Genomic DNA, 19,426 nt, shown 5'->3' with positions numbered 1-19,426 from the left:
ACATGTAGGCCACACCTCTAGAGAAGGAATGTTGTAGGGCAGGAAGCAGAAGTTTGAGACCAGCCTAGGGGACAAAGTAAGACATGGTCTAAAAAAAACTTTTTTGTAACTGATTTTTGTATTTTTTTGTAGAGGGGGTTTCACCATGTTGCCCAGGATGGTCTCAAACTCCTGGGCTCAAGCAATCTGCCTCCCTCAGCCTCCCAAAATGTTGGGATTACAGGTGTAAGTCACCACGCCTCCCAAAAAAATTTTTTTTTAATTAGCTAGGTGTTGGGAGGCTGAGGCAGGTGAATCACCTGAGGAAAGGAGTTCGAGACCAGCCTGGACAACTAAAAATACAAAAATTAGCCCAGCATGGTGATGCATGCCTGTAATCCCAGCTACTCCGGAGGCTGAGGCAAGAGAATCATTTGAATCCGGGAGATGGAAGGTGCAGTGAGCTGAGATTGCGCCATTGCACTTCAGCTTGGATGAAAGAGACTCCATCTCAAAATTAATTAATCAAAACAAATAAAAATTTAAAAATTAGCCGGATGTGGTGACATGCGCCTGTAATCCTAGCTACTAGGGAGGCTGAGGCAGGAGAATCACTTGAACCCAGAAGGCGGAGGTTGCAGTAAGCCAAAATCATGCCACTGTACTCCAGCCTGGATGACAAGAGCAAAATTTGGTCTCAAAAATAATTAATTAATTAATTTTATTAGCTAGGTATGGTGGTGCACACCTGTAGTCCCAGCTACTTGGGAGGCTGAAGTGGGAAGAAGGCTTAAGCCTGGGAGGTTGAGGTTGCAGTGAGCCATGGCTGTACCACTACACTCCAGTCTGGACAACAGAGCAAGATCCTGCCTCAAAAAAAAAAAATTGTAAGAGAATATTTCTTTCTTGACATATGAAATTCAAAAATCTGTTTCATGTCAGAATGGGACTATAAGTGTAAAAATTTTAAAAAGAAAAAGTATCCACAGTAAAGTTTTATTGCCCATTTATTTAACATATCGTAAAGGCTACTTTCACACTACACAGGCAGAGTCGGGAGTTTTGACAGAAACCATATGGCATGAAAAGCCTAAAACATTTACTGCCTGGCACTTGATGCAGTGGCACCCTGCAATCCCAGCACTTTGGGAGGCCAAGGCAGCGAATGGCTTGAGCTCAGGAGTTCAAGATTAGCCTGGGCAACATGGCAAAACCCCATCTCTATAAAAAGTACGAAACTTAGCCAGGTGTGGTGGCATGTGCTTGTAGTCCCAGCTACTTGGGAGGCTGAGGTGGGAGGATCATTTGAGCCTGGGAGATCAAGGTTGTAGTGAGCCATGATCATGCCAGTGCATTCCAGCTTGGGTGAAGTGTGCTAACTTCTGCTCTAGAAGATGTTCGGAGGGGTACATCCCACCCACCTGTCCATGAAACAAACTCACTCAGGATCTAGGGGAAATTCCACGATTCCACAAACCCAGACAGAGGGATGGTGCTTTTTCACATAAAAACTTCCTATTTCACCTGATTTCTATCCTGGGTTAGCCAAGACACTCTTCTCAAAATGGGCCTCAGATTCCATTGTTCTTTGGATGGCTTCTCCAAAGGATAAGGGGTAAGGCTGAAGTTTGGGTACTAATTTTTGTTCTTAAGTGATCAATTACATTAGCAAACGTAAATCAGCAAATTAGAGTAGAACTCATATTTATTTATATCTTATTTTAAAAAACAAGTTCAGGCCGGGCGCGGTGGCTCAAGCCTGTAATCCCAGCACTTTGGGAGGCCGAGGCGGGTGGATCACGAGGTCAAGAGATCGAGACCATCCTGGTCGACATGGTGAAACCCCATCTCTACTAAAAATACAAAAAATTAGCTGGGCACGGTGGCGCGTGCCTGTAATCCCAGCTACTCAGGAGGCTGAGGCAGGAGAATTGCCTGAACCCAGGAGGCGGAGGTTGCGGTGAGCCGAGATCGCGCCATTGCACTCCAGCCTGGGTATCAAGAGCGAAACTCCGTCTCAAAAAAAAAAAAAAAAAAAACAAGTTCAAAGCATAAAAGTCCTATATTTCTTGGGTTTAACTCTGTGGTTTATGAAAGGTAACCTTTCCCTATACATGTGACAGACCCTTCCACCAAATCCCTAAATCAGTGATCAGTACAACTTCCAGAGTAAAGGCTATTACATGGTGATGCCCTCAGAATGGGAACAAGAATAAAGTTTAGGATGCTATTCTGAGTTTACAGGGATCCTCCTATGAACATCAGTGGCTGTCCCTCTTTTAACGGGGTATTGGAAGAACTGAGCTCAGAATTGGTGAAGCTTAGAATTGAGAAGGAAAATACACCAAAACTAAAAGAGAAAATGAGAACTCTTCCTCATGTATGCTTTATATCCAGTCTCACCTTGATGATGTCTCCACTGGAGGCAATCAAATCTGTTGGAATAGTCACTCGAAATGAGCGCCCAACGACAGCCGTGCCATCAGGAATACCAACCACTGTGGGAACGGCCTCATGAAGTTCTGAGAACACTGAGTGCATGGATGCCTCAAGCTGGTTTTCCCAGTCCCTGACGGCCTCTGAGGGTTCACTGGGCCAATGAGACTGAGCCATGGCCACAGAGACCAGAAGGAGAAAGGTCCTCCCCCAGAGGGGGAGCAGCAGCGAGAGGCCCACAGACATCCTCATCCCAGGCCCAAGTTTGCTCAGGTCGATAGTCTTGCTAAGTAAAGGAGCAAGTGACTTGGTTCCAGAGCTGGGTCCTCACCCTCTGCACACCTGCTCCATCCCGGAGCACACAGAGCCTGGAAAAAAAAAAAAAGAAGAAAGAAAAGCAGATTCAGATTTGAGCAATTCCAGTGGTTCGAAGTCATATACTATCCTGAGGATTTACTGCCAAAAACGTCTATCCTGAGTTGGATCAAGCCTCTTACCCCCATGTTCTCTTATATAGAAGCCACCAGTTTCATGCAACTCCTTAGCACTGGAAATGTAACTCGTCCATTAAGTGTAAAATATACACTGGATTTTGAAAACATTATAAAAAAGGAATGTAAAATGCCTCATTAATACTTTTAAAATATTGATTACATACTAAAATGATATATATTTTGGTATTACTTTGGCTATAGTCAGATAGATTCAATAAAATATATTAAGTAAACAAGTATTAACAAAGAATAAATAATAAATAAATGTATTAAATAGGCGAGGTGCAGTGGCTCATGCCTGTAATCCTAGCACTTTGGGAGACCAAGGCAGGCAGATCACTTGAGGTCAGGAGCTCGAAACTAGCCTGGCCAACATGGCAAAATCCCATCTCTACTAAAAATATGAAAATTAGCCAGACGTGGTGGCAGGCACCTGTAATCCCAGCTACTCAGGAGGCTGAGGCAGAAGAATTGTTTGAACCTGGGAGGTAGAGGTTGCAGTGAGCCGAGACTGCACCACTACACTCCAGTCTGGGTGATAGAGCAAGGAAAAAAAAAAAAAAGATCATCTGCTGATTTTTTTCATGTGGCTACCAGAAAAATTTAAGTGACATTATGTGGCTCATGTTGTATTTCTGTTGGGTGGCACTGCTTAGACCTAACTTCCAATTTGCAGGAAATTTGGGAGCCACGCAAAGAAAATCACACAAATCTAGAATGTGGGATCTTCTGCGAGACAACTGCCCTGGTCTCTCCAAATGCTGACATCCCTAAACATAAGATGACTTCTGGGTGCGGTGGCTCACACCTGTCATCCCAGCACTTTGGGAGGCTGAGGTGGGCAGATCACGAGGTCAGGAGTTTGAGATCAGCCTGGCCAACATGATGAAACCCCATCTCTACTACAAACACAAAAATTAGCTAGGCATGGTGGTGCACACCTGTAGTACCGGCTATTCAGGAGGCTAGGCAGAGGAATCGCTTGAACCCAGGAGGCGGAAGTTGCAGTATGCCAAGATCACGCCACTGTGCTCCAGCCTGACAATAGAGTGAGACTCCGTCTCAAAACAAACAAAAAAACTAGATTAGTGAAGTGGAATGCACCTATAGTCCCAGCTATTCACTTGAGCCCAGGAGTTCAAGGTTACACTGAGCTATGAACACGACACTGTACTCTATCCTGGGCCACAGAGCAAGACCCTGTCTCTGTCCCCCCCTCCCACTCCCAAAAAAGATACATACATCAAGTCTGATCGCTGTCTCTAAATCTAGAACAGTCATCTTATGTTAAGCACTTTTTTTTTTTTGAGACGGAGTCTCGCTATGTCACACAGGCTAGAGCGCAGTGGCGCAATCTCGGCTCACTACAACCTCCACCTCTAGCACTTTGGGAGGCCAAGGGGTGAATCACCTGAGGTCAGGAGTTCGAGGCCAGCCTGGCCAACATGGTGAAACCCCATCTCTACTAAAAATACAAAAAAATTAGCCGGGCGTGGTGGCGGGTACCTGTAATCCTAGCTACTCAGCAGGCTGAGGCAGAAGAACTGCTTGAACCCAGGAGATGGAGGGTGCAGCGGCCGAGATCGCGCCACTGTATGCCAACCTGGGCAACGAGAGCAAAATTCTGTCTCAAAAAAAAACGGTGGCTCAAGCCTGTAATCCCAGCACTTTGGGAGGCCGAGGCGGGTGGATCACGAGGTCAAGAGATCGAGACCATCCTGGTCAACATGGTAAAACCCCGTCTCTACTAACACAAAAAATTAGCTGGGCATGGTGGCGCGTGCCTGTAATCCCAGCTACTAGGGAGGCTGAGGCAGGAGAATTGCCTGAACCTAGGAAGGCGGAGGTTGCGGTGAGCCGAGATCGCGCCGAGCCAAGATCGCGCCACTGCACTCCAGCCTGGGTAACGAGCAAAACTCCGTCTCAAAAAAAAAAAAAAAGAAAAGAAAAGAAAAAGAAACGAGGTCTTGCTATGTTGCCCAGGCTGGATTTGAATTCCTGGGCTCAAGCAATCCCCCCACCTCAGCCTCCTGAGTAGTTGAGACTACAGCCATTTGACACCACACTCGGCTCTGATTCATTCTATTAAGCTAGCATTATCCAAATACCAAAATCAAACCAGGATATTACAACAAAACTACAGACCAGTATCTAACATAAAAACAGACACAAAAATCTTTAACAAAACTTAATCAAACAGAATTCAGCAATATATTAAAAGAAATATATACGATGACCAAGTGGTACTTATTCCAGAGATGCAAGGAGAGCTCAATATTTGAAAACTAATCAGCTCAATATTTGAAGATTAACCATATTAACAGGCTAAAGAACAAAAATCACGTGAACCAATTGATGCAGAGAAAGTATCTGACAAAATTCAACACTGATTCATAATTTTAAAAACTCTTAGAAAAACAGGAACAGAGGAAACTTCCTCAACTTGATAAAGAGCATCTACCCAAAAACCCCACAGCTAACATTATATTTACTGGTGAGAGACTGGTGCTTTAACCTTAAGAACAGAAACAAGGCAAAGAATGTCCGCTATCACCATTCTTACACAACATAATACTAGAAGTTCTAGCTAGTGCAATAAGGTGAGAAAAAAAGTATGGTGGCTGGGTGCAGTGGTGTACACCTGTAATCCCAGCACTTTGGGAGGTCAAGGTGGGCAGATCACCCGAGGTCAGGAGTTTGAGACCAGCCTGACTAACATGGTAAAACCCCGTCTCTACTAAACACAAAAAATTAGCTGGGCCTATGTGGTGGGAGAATCGCTTGAACTCAGGAGGCAGAGGTTTTAGTGAGCTGAGATTATGCCACTGCACTCCAGCCTGGGCAACAAGAGTGAAATTCTGTCTCAAAAAAAAAAAGAAAAAGAAAAAAAGTATGGCATACAGATTAGAAAAGAAAAAATAAAACTGTCCTTTTTTGCAGATGACATAGTTGTCTATGTAGAAAATTCCTTATAGTCCCTATATTAGTTCTATAATAAGTGGGTTCAACAAGGTTACAGAATACAAAAACATTCAAAAATCAATTGTATTTCTATATACTGCAATAAACATGTGGACACCATATTTAAAAATACATTATCATTTAAACTATCAAAAAAAATTACTTAGATATAAATCTAACAAAACATGTACAGAATATGTATGCTGAAAACTAAGCATATACCTGTGATCCCAGCTTCACAAGAGGCTGACAGAGGAACCCAGAAGTTTGAGACCAGCCTGGGCAACATAGTAAGACCCTGTCTCTATTAAAAAAAATAGTAAGAGCCAAGTGCAGTGGCTCATACCTATAATCCCAATACTCTGAGAGGCTGAGGCAGGAGGATCACTTGAGCCCATGAGTTAGCAACCAACTTGGGCAACATAGTAAGACCTCATCTCGCCAGGCGTGGTGGCTCATGCCTGTAATCCTAGCACTTTGGGAGGCTGAGGTGGGTGGATCACCTGGGGTCAGGAGTTCAAGACCAGCCTGGCCATCATGGTGAAACCCCATCTTTAAAAAAAAAAAAAAAAGACCTCATCTCTACAAAAATTTTAAAAATTAGCCAAATGTGGTGGTATGCACCTGTGGCCTCAGCTACTTGAAGACTGAGGTGGGAGGACCACTTGAGCCCAGGAGGTCAAGGCTGCAGTGAGCCGTGTTCACACCATTGCACTCCAGCCTGGGCAACAGAGCAAGACCCTGCTTCAAAAACAGCAATAATAATTTTAAAATTAAAAAAAGAAGACTGTATTGGTGCAGAGGCAGATAGATACACAGGCCAATGAAACATAATAGGGAATCCAGAAATAGACCTATACAAATATGCCCAAGTGATTTTTGACAACAGTGCAAAAGCAATTCAATGGGGAAAAAATTGCCTTTTCAACAAATGGTACAACCCAGATGTCCTTCAATGGGTGAATGATTAAACAAACTATGGTACATGCATACCATGGAATACTAATGAACAATAAAAATGAATGAACTATTGATACACTCAACAACTTGGATGAATTTCCAAGCAATCTTGCTAAGTGGGAAAAAAAAAAAAAGCCAATCCCAAATGGTTATATACAATATGATTTCATTTTTATGACATTCTTGAAATGACAAAATTATAGAAACAGAGAACAGATTAGTAGACGCCAGGGATAACAGATTAGTGGGGTCAGAGTGTGAGGGAGGTAGACGTGGCTTTAAAAGGACAACAAAATATCCTGTGATAATAGAACTATTCTGTACCCTGACTATACCATTTTCAATATCCTGGCTGTGATATTGTACTATAGTTTTGCAAGATATTACCATGGAGGAACTGGGTAATTGTACATAGGATCTCTCTTCTAAAAACTGAATGTGAATCCACAATTATCTCAAAAAAAAAATTTTTTTTTTTGAGATAGAGTTTCACTCTTGTTGCCCAGGCTGGAGTGCGATGGCATAATCTTGATTCACCACAACCTGTATCTCCTGGGTTCAAGCAATTCTCCTGCCTCCTCAGTCTCCCGAGTAGCTGGGATTACAGGCATGCACCATCATGCCTGGCTAATTTTTTATTTTTAGTAGAGATGGGATTTCTCCATGTTGATCGGGCTGGTCTCAAACTCCTGACCTCAGGTGATCGCTTGCCTCAGCCTCCCAAAGTGCTGGGATTACAGCTGTGAGCCACCGTGCCTAGGCTCTCAAAAAATCTTTTAAATCTTAAAATAAATTGAATTCGAATTTTAAATCTGACACAGTGGGATCCTGTCTCGGTCTCTCACCAGGCTGGAGTTCAGTGGCATAATCTCGGCTCACTGTAATCTCCACCTCCTGGGTTCAAGCGATTCTCCTGCCTCAGTCTCCCAAGTAGCTGGGATTACAGGTGTGTGCCACCACACCCAGCTAATTTTTGTATTTTTAGTACAGACAGGGTTTCATTATGTTGGCCAGGATGGTTTCGATCTCCTGACCTCGTGATCCGCCCACCTCAGCCTCCCAAAGTGCTGGAATTACAGGCATGAGCCACTGCACCCAGCAAATTTTTTTTTTTTTTTTTTTTTTTTTTGAGACAGGGTCTCACTCTGTGGCCCAGGCTGGAGTGCAATGGCACTATCACAGCTTACTGTAACCTCGACCTCCTGGGCTCAAGTGCTCCTCCCACTTCAGCTTCCAAAGCAGCTGGGACCACAGGCCTGCACCACCGCACCCAGCTAATGTTTTTGTATTTGTAGAGACAGTTTCACCATGTTGCCCAGCCTGGTCTCAATATTCTAGGCTCAAGCAATCCAACCACCTTGGCCTCTCAAACTTCTGGGATTACAGGCTTGCGCCACAGCACCTGGTCAAGAATTTTTAATCCTTAAAGGACACTTTAAAGAAAGAAAAAAAGGCTAACCACAGCCTGGGAAAGAGCTTTTTCAATGCATGTGATAGCTAATCAATCCTTATCAAAAAACATCAAGCAACTTAAAACAATAAAAATCGGCTGAAGATAGGAAGAAAGAACCAACAAGTAATTCACAGAGTAGAAAATCTGAATAGCAGTAAACTTACAGCAAGACACTCATCTTACCAATAATCAGGGAAAAGAAAAGTAAAGTAAAAGCAAAAACCTTTCCACACCAATCAGATGGGCCAAAATGTTCTAATGTGACACCACTGAGGGGACAAGACTGCATGGCCGTTGGTGAGAGCATGAGCTGCCCCAGTGCCCTGGAGAACACTCACCACCCAGCTGTGTCCTTCCACTCCCAGACACACAGCCAAAGGAAACTGCAAACATACATGGAGAGATGGCACAAGCGTGTTCACTGCAACACTGGAAAGTTAAAAACACTCCTAATATCCATGAGCTGGAAAATACACCAATAGGCTTTCATGGAATATCATAGAACTCTGTAGGACAATTAAAAAGATACTAAAACAACAAGTATCAACATGAGTAAATCTCAAAAAGTACTTAGTGAAAAGTGCTCACTGAAGAAAGATACAATACCATTATGGTAAAATGTTTATGAGAGGCTGAGGCAGGAGAATCTCTTGAACCCGGGAGGCAGACGTTGCAGTGAGCCGAGATTATGCCACTGCACTCCAACCTGGCAACAGGGCAAGACTCCATTTCAAAAAAAGAAAGTTAAAAAAAAAAGAAACACTATTAGCAAGGAGATAATGGGTCAGAAGAAAGAAAAAAAGAAAAGACAAGGAAAAAAAAGAAACACATGAAGGTGCAGAGCTTGACTGAATCCTGTGATCTCAAAATTTTAAAATCCTACAACAGCCAGCAACTCTTGCTCTATTTCACTATCTTCTTAGGTCTGGAAAGCTCTATCTTCATGCATGTATTCAGCAAATTCTGAACAACAAAAAGCCCGATCTCAACCCCCAGGCTTCTGCCCTCCCCAGCACCCCATCTCTGTCCACCTCTATCTCTTACTGTCCATGTCACTCAGGTTTACACATACCCCAGACCCCAAAAGCAATGTCTGCATACATCCTTAGTTTCTAAGACACTGCTTGCCCCTTAAAGTCTCAGAAAAACACAGAGCTGCTCTACAAAGGTATGAGAAAGGAAATGAAATTCACCTGCTATAGAAGATGTTTTACAATTTAGCACGATATAATTTGATTTGATCTCTCTCATCAATGTGAGATAACCAACAGGTAAAACTATCTTCTTTCCTCTCTACCTTGTTCCACACTCCAAGGCCCATGGGACCAGGCAGTTCTCACAGGATTTCAGACCCATTCTTCAGGGACCTTTCCTCCCTGCCATCATTAGATGGCTGGGTCACTTTTGCCCACCACAGGCTCACCAGCAATGTTAAGTGGTGATGAGCCACTCACCAAATGACCACGTACATAGATAGAGGGGCTGTATGGGTATCAGTTCCAAGAACCACTTAATTCCCAGTGATGTCTGAGGGGTCCTCCACCAGCAACTCCTTCTCAACAACCAACGTTCCCAGTACTCTGATGGGGGTCTTCTCCTCAGACCTCTATAAAATGCTCCAAGTTGAAGGTTTTTCTTCAACTTTTCTGTGTAGTTTTATTTTTTGTTTTTTGGTTTTTTTTGGTCACCCAGGCTAGAAATGGTGTAATCACAGCTCACAGCAGCCTCAATCTCTGGGCTCAAGCAAACCTCCCATCAGCCTCTTGAATGGCTGGGACTACAGGTGTGTCCCACACCAGGCTAATTTTTCAATTTTTTTGAAGAGATACGGACTATATTACCCAGGCTGGTTTCAAACTCATGGGCTCAAGCAATCCCCCTGCCTTGGCCTCCCAAAGTGTTGGGATTACAGGCATGAGCCACTGTGCTTGGCCTACAGTTTTCTTTACTGTTGCACAGTGTTTTCTTTACTGGCTTTTTCCGTTCTTATGCATTTTAATTTTTTTTTTTTTTTTGAGATGGAGTCTCACTCTGTTGCCCAGGCTGGAGTGCAATGGCGAAATCTTGGCTCACTGCAACCTCCGCCTCCTGGGTTCAAGCAATTTTCTCTGCCTCAGCCTCCCAAGTAGCTCAGGTTACAAGCACCCACCATAACACCCGGCTAATTTTTGTATTTTTTAGTAGAGACAGGGTTTCACCATGTTGGCCAGGCTGGTCTTGAAATCCTGACCTCAGGTGATCCACCCACCTCGGCCTCCCACCTTGAACTCCTGACCTCAGGTGATCTACCCACCTCAGGCTAATTTTTAAACTTTTTTGAAGAGATATAGACTATATCACCCAGGCTGGTTTCAAACTCATGGGCTCAAGTAATCCTCCTGCCTTGCCTCCCAAAGTGTTGGGATTACAGGCATGAGCAACCATGCCTAGTCACATTTTAATTCTTATTTAGCAAATAGCTCAGCTCAACCAACACCCCCACAAGACTCCAAGTTGTGGGAGAGCAGGGATACATCTGTTGCAATCGCTAATATGTGCCTAGCACTCATCCAGTGCCAGACGTACACCATATACCTAATCAATGAATGGGGAGACATAGGACCTTACTTTCAGCTACTTCCCATCATCTTTAGTCTTTACTTCAGTTATTAGATCCAGCTGATCTTTTACTTTTCTAATCTGATTCTCAATTTTTAAATTCTCAGCTTATTTGAAAACAGCATGTTATGAGACACACCCTGCCCTACCAGGAACATAAGCTGTCTGCTATCTGCAGACATATGACGACATGGGGTGTCTGTTCCATGGGCATGACTAAGTGCTCTGCATTTAGTAGGCAGGCGATGTTCAGGGCACAACTCCAACTACTATGTGTTGGCTTTCCATGCTCTAAGGAGGAAAAATTTTTTGCAACTTGGTAATAAAATACCCTTTTGTCTTTCTGATGGTGGCTTCCTATAAGCAAGGGTCATGTCTGCCTGTGCTAGGAATCTGATACACTGCATCTATATATTTGTATCAGAATGTCCCTCTGGAAAGTTTCTTTACACAGTCTCATATTCACACACTTGGGCAGAGATAGAGGCACTATAGAGATCCTCCTCCTCACGGTTCAGAGACCAAGGCCCAAACAGAGGTACTCAGTCATGGTCACATACAGCTTGGTGACCAGAACATGTGGGAGAAAAGAGTGCTCGGGAACCACAGAAAGATTCTGGCCAGAGCCACCTAGTCTTCCTGACACAGCCACCCACTGTAACACCTCACACTCTTTCACATTATATCCTCTAGAACAGTAGGAAGTGCTCAAGGTAGCCTAAGAACATGTCTTAGCTGGATTCCCCACTGTCTGGCTGACAGGAACTATCAAAGCTCTCCTTTTTGGGGAATAAGTAATGGAAATGGGAACCTTATTCCTCTGTGCCAGCACCCAGTGCAGTACCCACAACCGAGTCTAAGCGCTCAGCACTGTCCCAGGTCCCAGACCCTGTGACTCACTGCAGATAAATACCCTTAGCCAGAGGACCAGAACTAGCTGGGGTAGGGCAAATGCCTCGAGTCTGCCAATGACCAGGCACTCCCTTCCTCCCAGCTATGACACATGGGACTCTCAAGTGATGGGAAGAAGTAAAATGTCAAGTTATCAATAGTATCTAAAAGGTAGTGACCTTTGTAACCAAAATATATTAAAGCTGCCCTAGAAGCAGGTATATTCAAAGCTTATAAGATCAGTCATCAGGGACATAAACAGGAAATCAAAAACATTATACAGTAACTGGCAAGGACACCAGGCATCAAAGGCAGGTAAGGATTCCACTGGCCCTTCCTGTCACCATCACCAATACCATTGCCCAGGAAGATGCAATCAAAGCATGGTGCTTGGTGGGAGGAAAGGGGAGATGACCATGAGGAGCCAGGCTCTTATGCCCCTGGGAAATAGAGATACCCTGGAATCTCATCGCCAGGATACAGGCGGCTCTGTTCCACTCAGGCTGCCTCCCCAGAGCTATGAGTGCCCCATGCACACAGGGAACTCAGTTAATAAATACTTTCCACTCAATAGATGTGAGGAACAAACACAAATGTGGCACCATCTCAATTTGCAATAAACTTAAGGTTTTCTCATCCATAGAAAAACTCACAGTGGGTGAGGCACAGTGGTTCACGCCTGTAATCCCAGCACTTTGGGAAGCTGAGGCGGGCAGATCACCTGAGGTTGGGAGTTCTAGACTAGCCTGACCAACATGGAGAAACTCCATCTCTACTAAAAATACAAAATTAAGTCAGGCACGGTAGCTCACACCTGTAATCCCAGCACTTTGGGAGGCCAAGGCGGGTGGATCATGAGGTCAAGAGATTAAGACCATCCTGGCCAACACGGTGAAACCCCATCTCTACTAAAATATAAAAATAAGCTGGGCATGGTGGCGCGCGTCTGTAGTCCCAACTACTCGGGAGGCTGAGGCAGGAGAATTGCTTGAAACCCAGGAGGCAGAGGTTGCAATGAGCCAAGATAACACCACTGCACTCCAGCCTGGTGCCTGGCGACAGAGGAAGACTCTGTCTCAAAAAAAAAAAAAAAAAAAATTAGCCGAGCGTGGTGGCGCATGCCTATAATCCCAGCTACTCGCAGGCTGAGGCAGGAGAATTGCTTGAACCCGGGAGGCAGAGTTGTGGTGAGCCGAGATGGCGCCACTACACTCCAGCCTGAAAGTACAAGAGTGAAACTCCCACCTCAAAAAAGAAATGTGTTTTTCTTTTTTTATTTTTGAGACACAGCATCGCTCTGTTGCCCAGGCTGGAGTACAGTGGCATGATCTGGGCTCCCTGCAACCTCCACCTCCCAGGTTCAAGTGATTCTTCTGCCTCAGCCTCCCGAGTAACTGGGACTACAGGCACGCACCAGCATGCCCAGCTAATTTTTTTTTGTCTTTTTAGTAGAGACGGGGTTTCACTGTGTTAACCAGGCTGATCTCGATCTCCTGACCTCGTGATCCACCCGCCTCAGCCTCTAAAAGTGTTGGGATTACAGGTGTGAGCCACTGCACCCGGCCCAGACATCTTTTTTAAAGCACCTTTGTTTTTAGTTTTAAGACAGGATCTTACTATGTTGCCCAGGCTAGAATGCAGTGGCTATTCACAGGAACAATTCTAACTCATCAGCCTTGAACTCCCCAGTGATCCTCTTGCCTCAGCCTCCCAAGCAGCAGGAGACTACAGGCTCAGGACACTGCACCCGGCTCTGAAACTTTCAGACATTTTAAACTAAAAACTCTGAGAGAACAGCTTCCTACTAGTTTTTGCTTCCCAAGAACGAAGGAAAAGTTGGGAGACTCAACCCATTATTAACCACACAAAATTTGGCAGAGGTATCCTATCCTGCCACTTCTAGGAGCCCCTACTCCCCAATAGCTGTTACCTAAAAACAGTACTTAAGCTATTAAATCCTATCATTTGCAACAGTACTTAAAACATTTAAAGAATGGCCAGGTGCAGTGGCACACACCTAGAATCCCAGCACTTTGGGAGGCCAAGGTGGGCAGAATGCTAGAGTTCAAGACCAGCCTCAGCAACATCATGAAATCTTGTCTCTACAAAAAAGTACAAAAATTAGCCAGGCATGGTGGTGCATGCCTGTAATCATAGCTACTTGAGAGACTGTGAGTGGACTGCTTGAACCCAGGAGGTTGAGACTGCAGTGAGATTATAACACTGCACTCCAGCCTGGGTAACACGAGACCCTATCTCCAAAAAAAAAATTAAAGAAAATGAGATATTTCATTTTAAAACCAAACTAAAATAATGTAAGTCCATGTTCCTATTTCAAATGGTTTTAGAAAACTTAAAAAGCAGAAATATTAACTTAACCGCTTCAGGTTCAACCTACCAAAAAACACTTCGACCACATACTCAGAAGTTAAAATTAACTGTCAGTCCAACAATAAAGTTTCTGAAAGCTTAACCAGTTTAAAACTGCTCAATCTGATAGCCAACAGGATGTACTCAACACAATGGAAAACAATGGTGTGAAGTCACTGTTTATTTGAGCTCCAAATATCAAAAAAAAACAACACAGGCAGATTTCTCTGCTTCCAGTTAAAAACAGGCCTTTTTGACTCCTTGGCATCAGATGAGGATGGTCTGAAGCCAAGTGACGGGTGAAGATTCAAGGTATCACCCTAAAATTGCTCAGTTCAGGAGGTAGATGAAGTTTCCCTGACATGGGGCAGGTTCCTACCTAAACAGCAGGCAATGTGGGAATACCACCAGTGATATGGAGGCAGCCCCAGGAAGACACCAACAGGGAGCTGGAGGACCAACAAAAGGGAGCCAGGCTTCACATATATAGCAAGAAATTTAATGGTAAAAATATGTGGGAGAGCCGGGCACGGTGGCTCACGTCCGTAATCCCAGCATTTTTGGAGGCCAAGATGGGAGGATCACGAGGTCAAGAGATCGAGACCATCCTGATCAAAATAGTGAAACCCCATCTCTAAGAAAAATACGAAAATTAGCCAGGCATGGTGGCGCACGCCTGTAGTCCCAGCTACTCGGGAGGCTGAACCAGGAGAATCACTTGAACCCAGGAGGCAGAGGTTGCAGTGAGCTGAGACTGCACCACTGCACTCCAGCCTGGCAACAGAGCAAGACTCTGTCTCCAAAAAATAAAAATATATATATATGGGAGAAAAAATACCACCTCTGAGAGGCAAGCACTACACAACAATCTATACACTGAACAACACTACTCTCACTTGGAACATTCTTACAAATTCTCACTTATCACAGATAAACAAAGGGCTGTGGCTTCTGCTAGTAGTGGTTTGATTTTTTTCCAACAAAGACAGGAACCAAAGGTTTAAAACCTGGGTATAAATTCACCCAGGTGCAGATTATGTTCTAGGGAAAGGGAAGAAAGGCAAGGTTCAAAACCCAGGACTGAACAGTCATTCTCCACTGAACCATAGCTTTTAATCTGAGTAGATTTTAACATCTTACATGATGGGACTCACTGAAAGAATTCCTTCTACATTCCACTGAAGTCCATACACTGCATTAAACATTACTCACTACCAAACAGTATACTTGACTTTGAAGATGGTAAGTTTTATATTGTGTTTTTTACAATTTAAAAAGGTGGGTTTTGGGTTTTTTTTTTTTTTTTTTTTTTTTTTAGAGACAACCTCTCAATCTATCACCCAGGCTGGAGTGCAGTGGTACAATAATAGCTCGCTATAACCTCGAATTCCTTAGCTCAAGTGATCCTTCTGCCTCAGCCTCCCATAGTTGGGACTACTGGTTCACACCACCATGCCTGGCTTTTTTTTTTTTTTTTTAAAGTAAGACAGGGTTTCACCACGTTGGCCAGGCTGGTCTTAAACTCCTGACCTCAGGTGATCCATCCGCCTTGGCCTCCCAAAGTGCTGAGATTACAGGCGTAAGCCACCGTGCTCTGTCACTCAGGCTGCAGTGCAGTGGCACGACCTCTGCTCACTGCAACCTCCACCTCCTGGGTTCAAGCAATTCTCCTGCCTCAGCCTCTTGAGTAGCTGGGATTACAGGAGCCCACTACGATGCCTGGCTAATTTTTTTATTTTTAGTAGAGACGGGGTTTCACCATGTTGGCCAGTCTGGTCTCAAGCTCCTGACCTCAGGTGATCTGCCCACCTCAACCTCCCAAAGTGCTGGGATTACAGGTGTGAGCGATCATGCCCAGCCATTTTTAAATTTTTATTTTGTAGAGATAAGGTCTGATTATGTTGCCCAGGCTGGTCTCAAACTCCTGGTTCAAATAATCCTCCCACCTCACCCTCCCCAAGCATTGGGATTATAGGGAAGAAACACCACACCCAGCCCCTAAAAAGTTTTTAATGGTTAAGATGGTATATTGAACATAAGCCTGGGCAACATAGTGAGACCCCCATCTCTACAAAAAAATTTTAGGCTGGTCGTGGTGGCTCACACCTGTAACCGCAGCACTCTGGGAGGCCAAGGTGGGCAGATCACGAGGTCAGGAGTTCAAGAGCAGCCTGATAAACATGGTGAAATCCCATCTCTACCAAAAATACAAAAATCAGCTGGGTGTGGTGGCACACGCCTGTAATCCCAGCTACTCAGGAGGCTGAGGCAGGAGAATCACCTGAAGCCAGGAGGCAGAGGTTGCAGTGAGCTGAGATCACGCTACTGCACTCCAGCCTGGGTGACAGAGCGAGACTCCATCTCAAAACAAAACAAAAACAAAATTTTAAAAATCAGTCAGGTATGGGGCCATACATCTGTAGTCCCAGTGACTCGGCTGAGTTGGGTGAACTCCTTGACCCCAGGAGGTCGAGGCTGCAGTGAGCCATGATTCCATCATTGTACTCCAGCCTGGGCAACGAAGCGAGACCATATCTCAAAATAAATAAATACATATACCATCTTTAAGTATATTTTGCCACAATAATAAATATTTTAAAAAACATTACTTATAGTTACATCAATTAGACTTCAGAAATACTTTAGGAGACTTTTAGGGGCATATTCCCGTGATGACAAGGTCCAATCTTTTAATCACCGGTGCCCAGGTAAGGCACTGAGGACAGAAAAGGATAACCTGAGGCCAAAGACAAGCAACAGATCTAACCGTCCATTTGGGTTTTTTGTTTGTTTTTGAGATGGCTGGAGTGCAGCGGCATGATCTCAGCTCACGGCAACCTCTGCATCCCCAGTTCAAGCAATTCTCCTACCTCAGCCTCCCGAGTTGCTGGGACTATAGGCACCCGCCCCCAGACCTAGCTAATTTTTCTATTTTTAGTAAAGACAGGGTTTCACCATATTGGTCAGGTTGGTCTCGAACTGATCCACCTGCCTCAGCCTCCCAAAGTGCCGGGATTACAGGCATAAGCCACCGTGCCTGGCCCTAACTGTCCATTTGGCTGCAGCACCTAGAGTGGGAGGTGGGGTGGAGGTGGGGAAATAAGTGTGAGAGGTGGGTGGCCAGCCTCTGCAGAATCCAAGTAGGAATGAATTACCACATCCTTGTACCCATGTAGCATCCAAAAGTGCAATTAAAGCAGACTACAATTATCTGAAGACAGCCCAACAATTAACATTTCAGCACATGTTTACCAACTACCTACCCTGTGCTAGGTGTGAGGCTTTATTTGCTATAGATGCAGTCTTTCCAAGTTTCACACAAAAATATTCAATTAAGATTTATATACATCACTAAATCATGAAACATGAGTGGTAAAAAACCAAGTACTTATACAAATACATTATAAGCAGCCATTTTCCAAGTGCTTACTATAATAGAAACTAAAAGTTGCCTTTTGACTTCCCCAAACTCCCCCTGGCTATCCTACCCGCTCCCCAACTCAGTACAAAGGTACAGTGGGGCTATGCTGTGGGGGCAGGATGATCAATGTCTACTGGGAGTCAAGGCTGGATGCCAGTGGTTCCTTTGAGAGAAATGGGGGATAAGAGGTTCACTTCAAGGGTCTTGGCAGCATTTATTCTGCTGCTCTCTCCCCCAATAAATGCCTGGCACCAAGCAGGTACTCAGCAGATGCCCACAGGGTACAGGAAAGGAACTGCCAATAAATCCCCTAAATAATTCAACAAGCATAAAGACAATGATCACCTGATTTCACACTTTGAAGTTTAATGCTGAACTTTCTGGTATTTTTTCCATTACACTACAAAAGATTAAAATTAAGTGCCATAGCTCAAAATGAATATGCTAATCTAGCTATGATGAATTAAATTTAGAAAAAGTTTGTAGGCTGCTGGCCTTTCTGACCTAATTGGCTAATCAGAATCCAAAAACAGAGGAGTGAAGTGTCAGGGAAGCTCCAGGCAACCCAGCCCTTGACCCTGCCAGCAGCCCTATAATAAAGGCCTAGGACCCTAAGCCCAGTGCTTCAGGAGTCAAACGGGTGAGTGGGAGTTCTTGCATATTCACTGTAGAGTGTTTATATAGGCAAATGCTTCAATCTTCAGGCTTTAAAGTTGTGACCTGCTTCTAGCCACATCCTTGTTTTTGGCTACATTCTTAATGCTCAACCATCAAAAACATTTCACCCATCCCAGAAACTGCCAATATCAACACACTTTGTTTATAAAAGAACAAGACAAAACTAGCACCCACTCCCTTTGCTCAGGTTTTCCTTCCTGCTAACAGAATTCCTTCCCTCCCACAGATGGTTCTAATTGGCCCTTTTACCTACTTCAGCCTTGCCACAGCTACAAATCCTAAAAAATCACAAACTTCTCTAACTGATGTACTTCCAAAAGCTAGAGCAAAAGAGCCAAAAGACATTCTTCCATTCTCACAATCCCTGCTCTGCAAAGCTACAGCTATTCTATGACCAGTGAAATGGTGGGCCAGGCCAACACTAAGGACAGGGTTGCGCACCACTCCTAACTTCAGAATCAGGCTTGCCTAGAGAGGCATCAGAGAGAAGCAGCTCCCAGTGACCTGGTGAAGACAAGGCTCCTGGATTAGTCCCTGCTAGCTACCACACTGCTAGCCTTCCGCAGCAAAGGATGTTAAGCAAAGGATAAGGACCGCAGCACCGATCTGGAGAAGTATGTCCAGTTCAGGCTCTTCTATACAAAGTAAGACCAAGAAAATCTGTTACTCTCAAGAGCTTTCCTCCTTCTCAAAACTTTAGGAGATCCTCAGCTGCTGCCTGCCACGCAGAATTTACACCAAGGTTAACAAGACTGAAGAAATCCTTGAAGATGCCCTTGCTCTAACCTTCTTTTGTCTCCATCTCCTTTCTGTGGTTTTTGACCTTTCTGTGGTTTTTGATCATTCTCTCAGCACACAGGAAAAAGTGGGATTCCACTCTGTACTAATTACTTGGAAATTAATTCCTGCATTTTAAAACCCAAGGATTAAAAATGAAAAGCAGGCAAGGCACATTGGCTCATGCCTGTAATCCTAGCACTTTGAGAGGCTAAGGTGGATGGATCACTCGAGTCCAAGAGTTTGAGACCAGCCTGGGCAACACAAGGAGACCCTGTCTCTACAAAATATAAAAAAATTAGCTGGGTGTGGTGATGTATGCCTATAGTCTCAGCTTCTCAGGAGGCTAAGGTGGGAGGATCGCTTGAGCCTGAGCGATTGATGTTGCAGTGAGCTGTGATCATGCCA

General features: G+C 44.3%; 1 protein-coding gene across 5 annotated transcripts in view; it reads right to left on the bottom strand.

Moving 5' to 3' along the window:
* Positions 1 to 19,426, bottom strand: part of DAG1 (dystroglycan 1) — a 68,742-nt gene that overhangs the window by 20,798 nt on the left and 28,518 nt on the right. For 3 of the 5 annotated variants that reach the window (XM_064367106.1, XM_064367104.1, XM_064367105.1), the window contains one exon: positions 2,383 to 2,783. In XM_064367106.1, coding sequence (XP_064223176.1) covers positions 2,383 to 2,667 — 285 coding nt within the window. In that variant the 5' untranslated portion in view covers positions 2,668 to 2,783. Of the gene's footprint in view, positions 1 to 2,382; positions 2,784 to 3,850; positions 3,971 to 19,426 lie in introns of all 5 variants that reach the window. The other 2 variants (XM_064367103.1, XM_064367102.1) reach the window with 1 other exon arrangement.

This window comes from Aotus nancymaae, unplaced genomic scaffold, assembly GCF_030222135.1.
Source record: "Aotus nancymaae isolate 86718 unplaced genomic scaffold, 86718_ANA_hifiasm-v0.15.2.pri h1tg000067l, whole genome shotgun sequence".
NCBI lineage: Eukaryota > Metazoa > Chordata > Mammalia > Primates > Aotidae > Aotus > Aotus nancymaae.
Note: the sequence above shows the minus strand (reverse complement) of the source record. Positions and strands in the feature narration are given on the sequence as shown.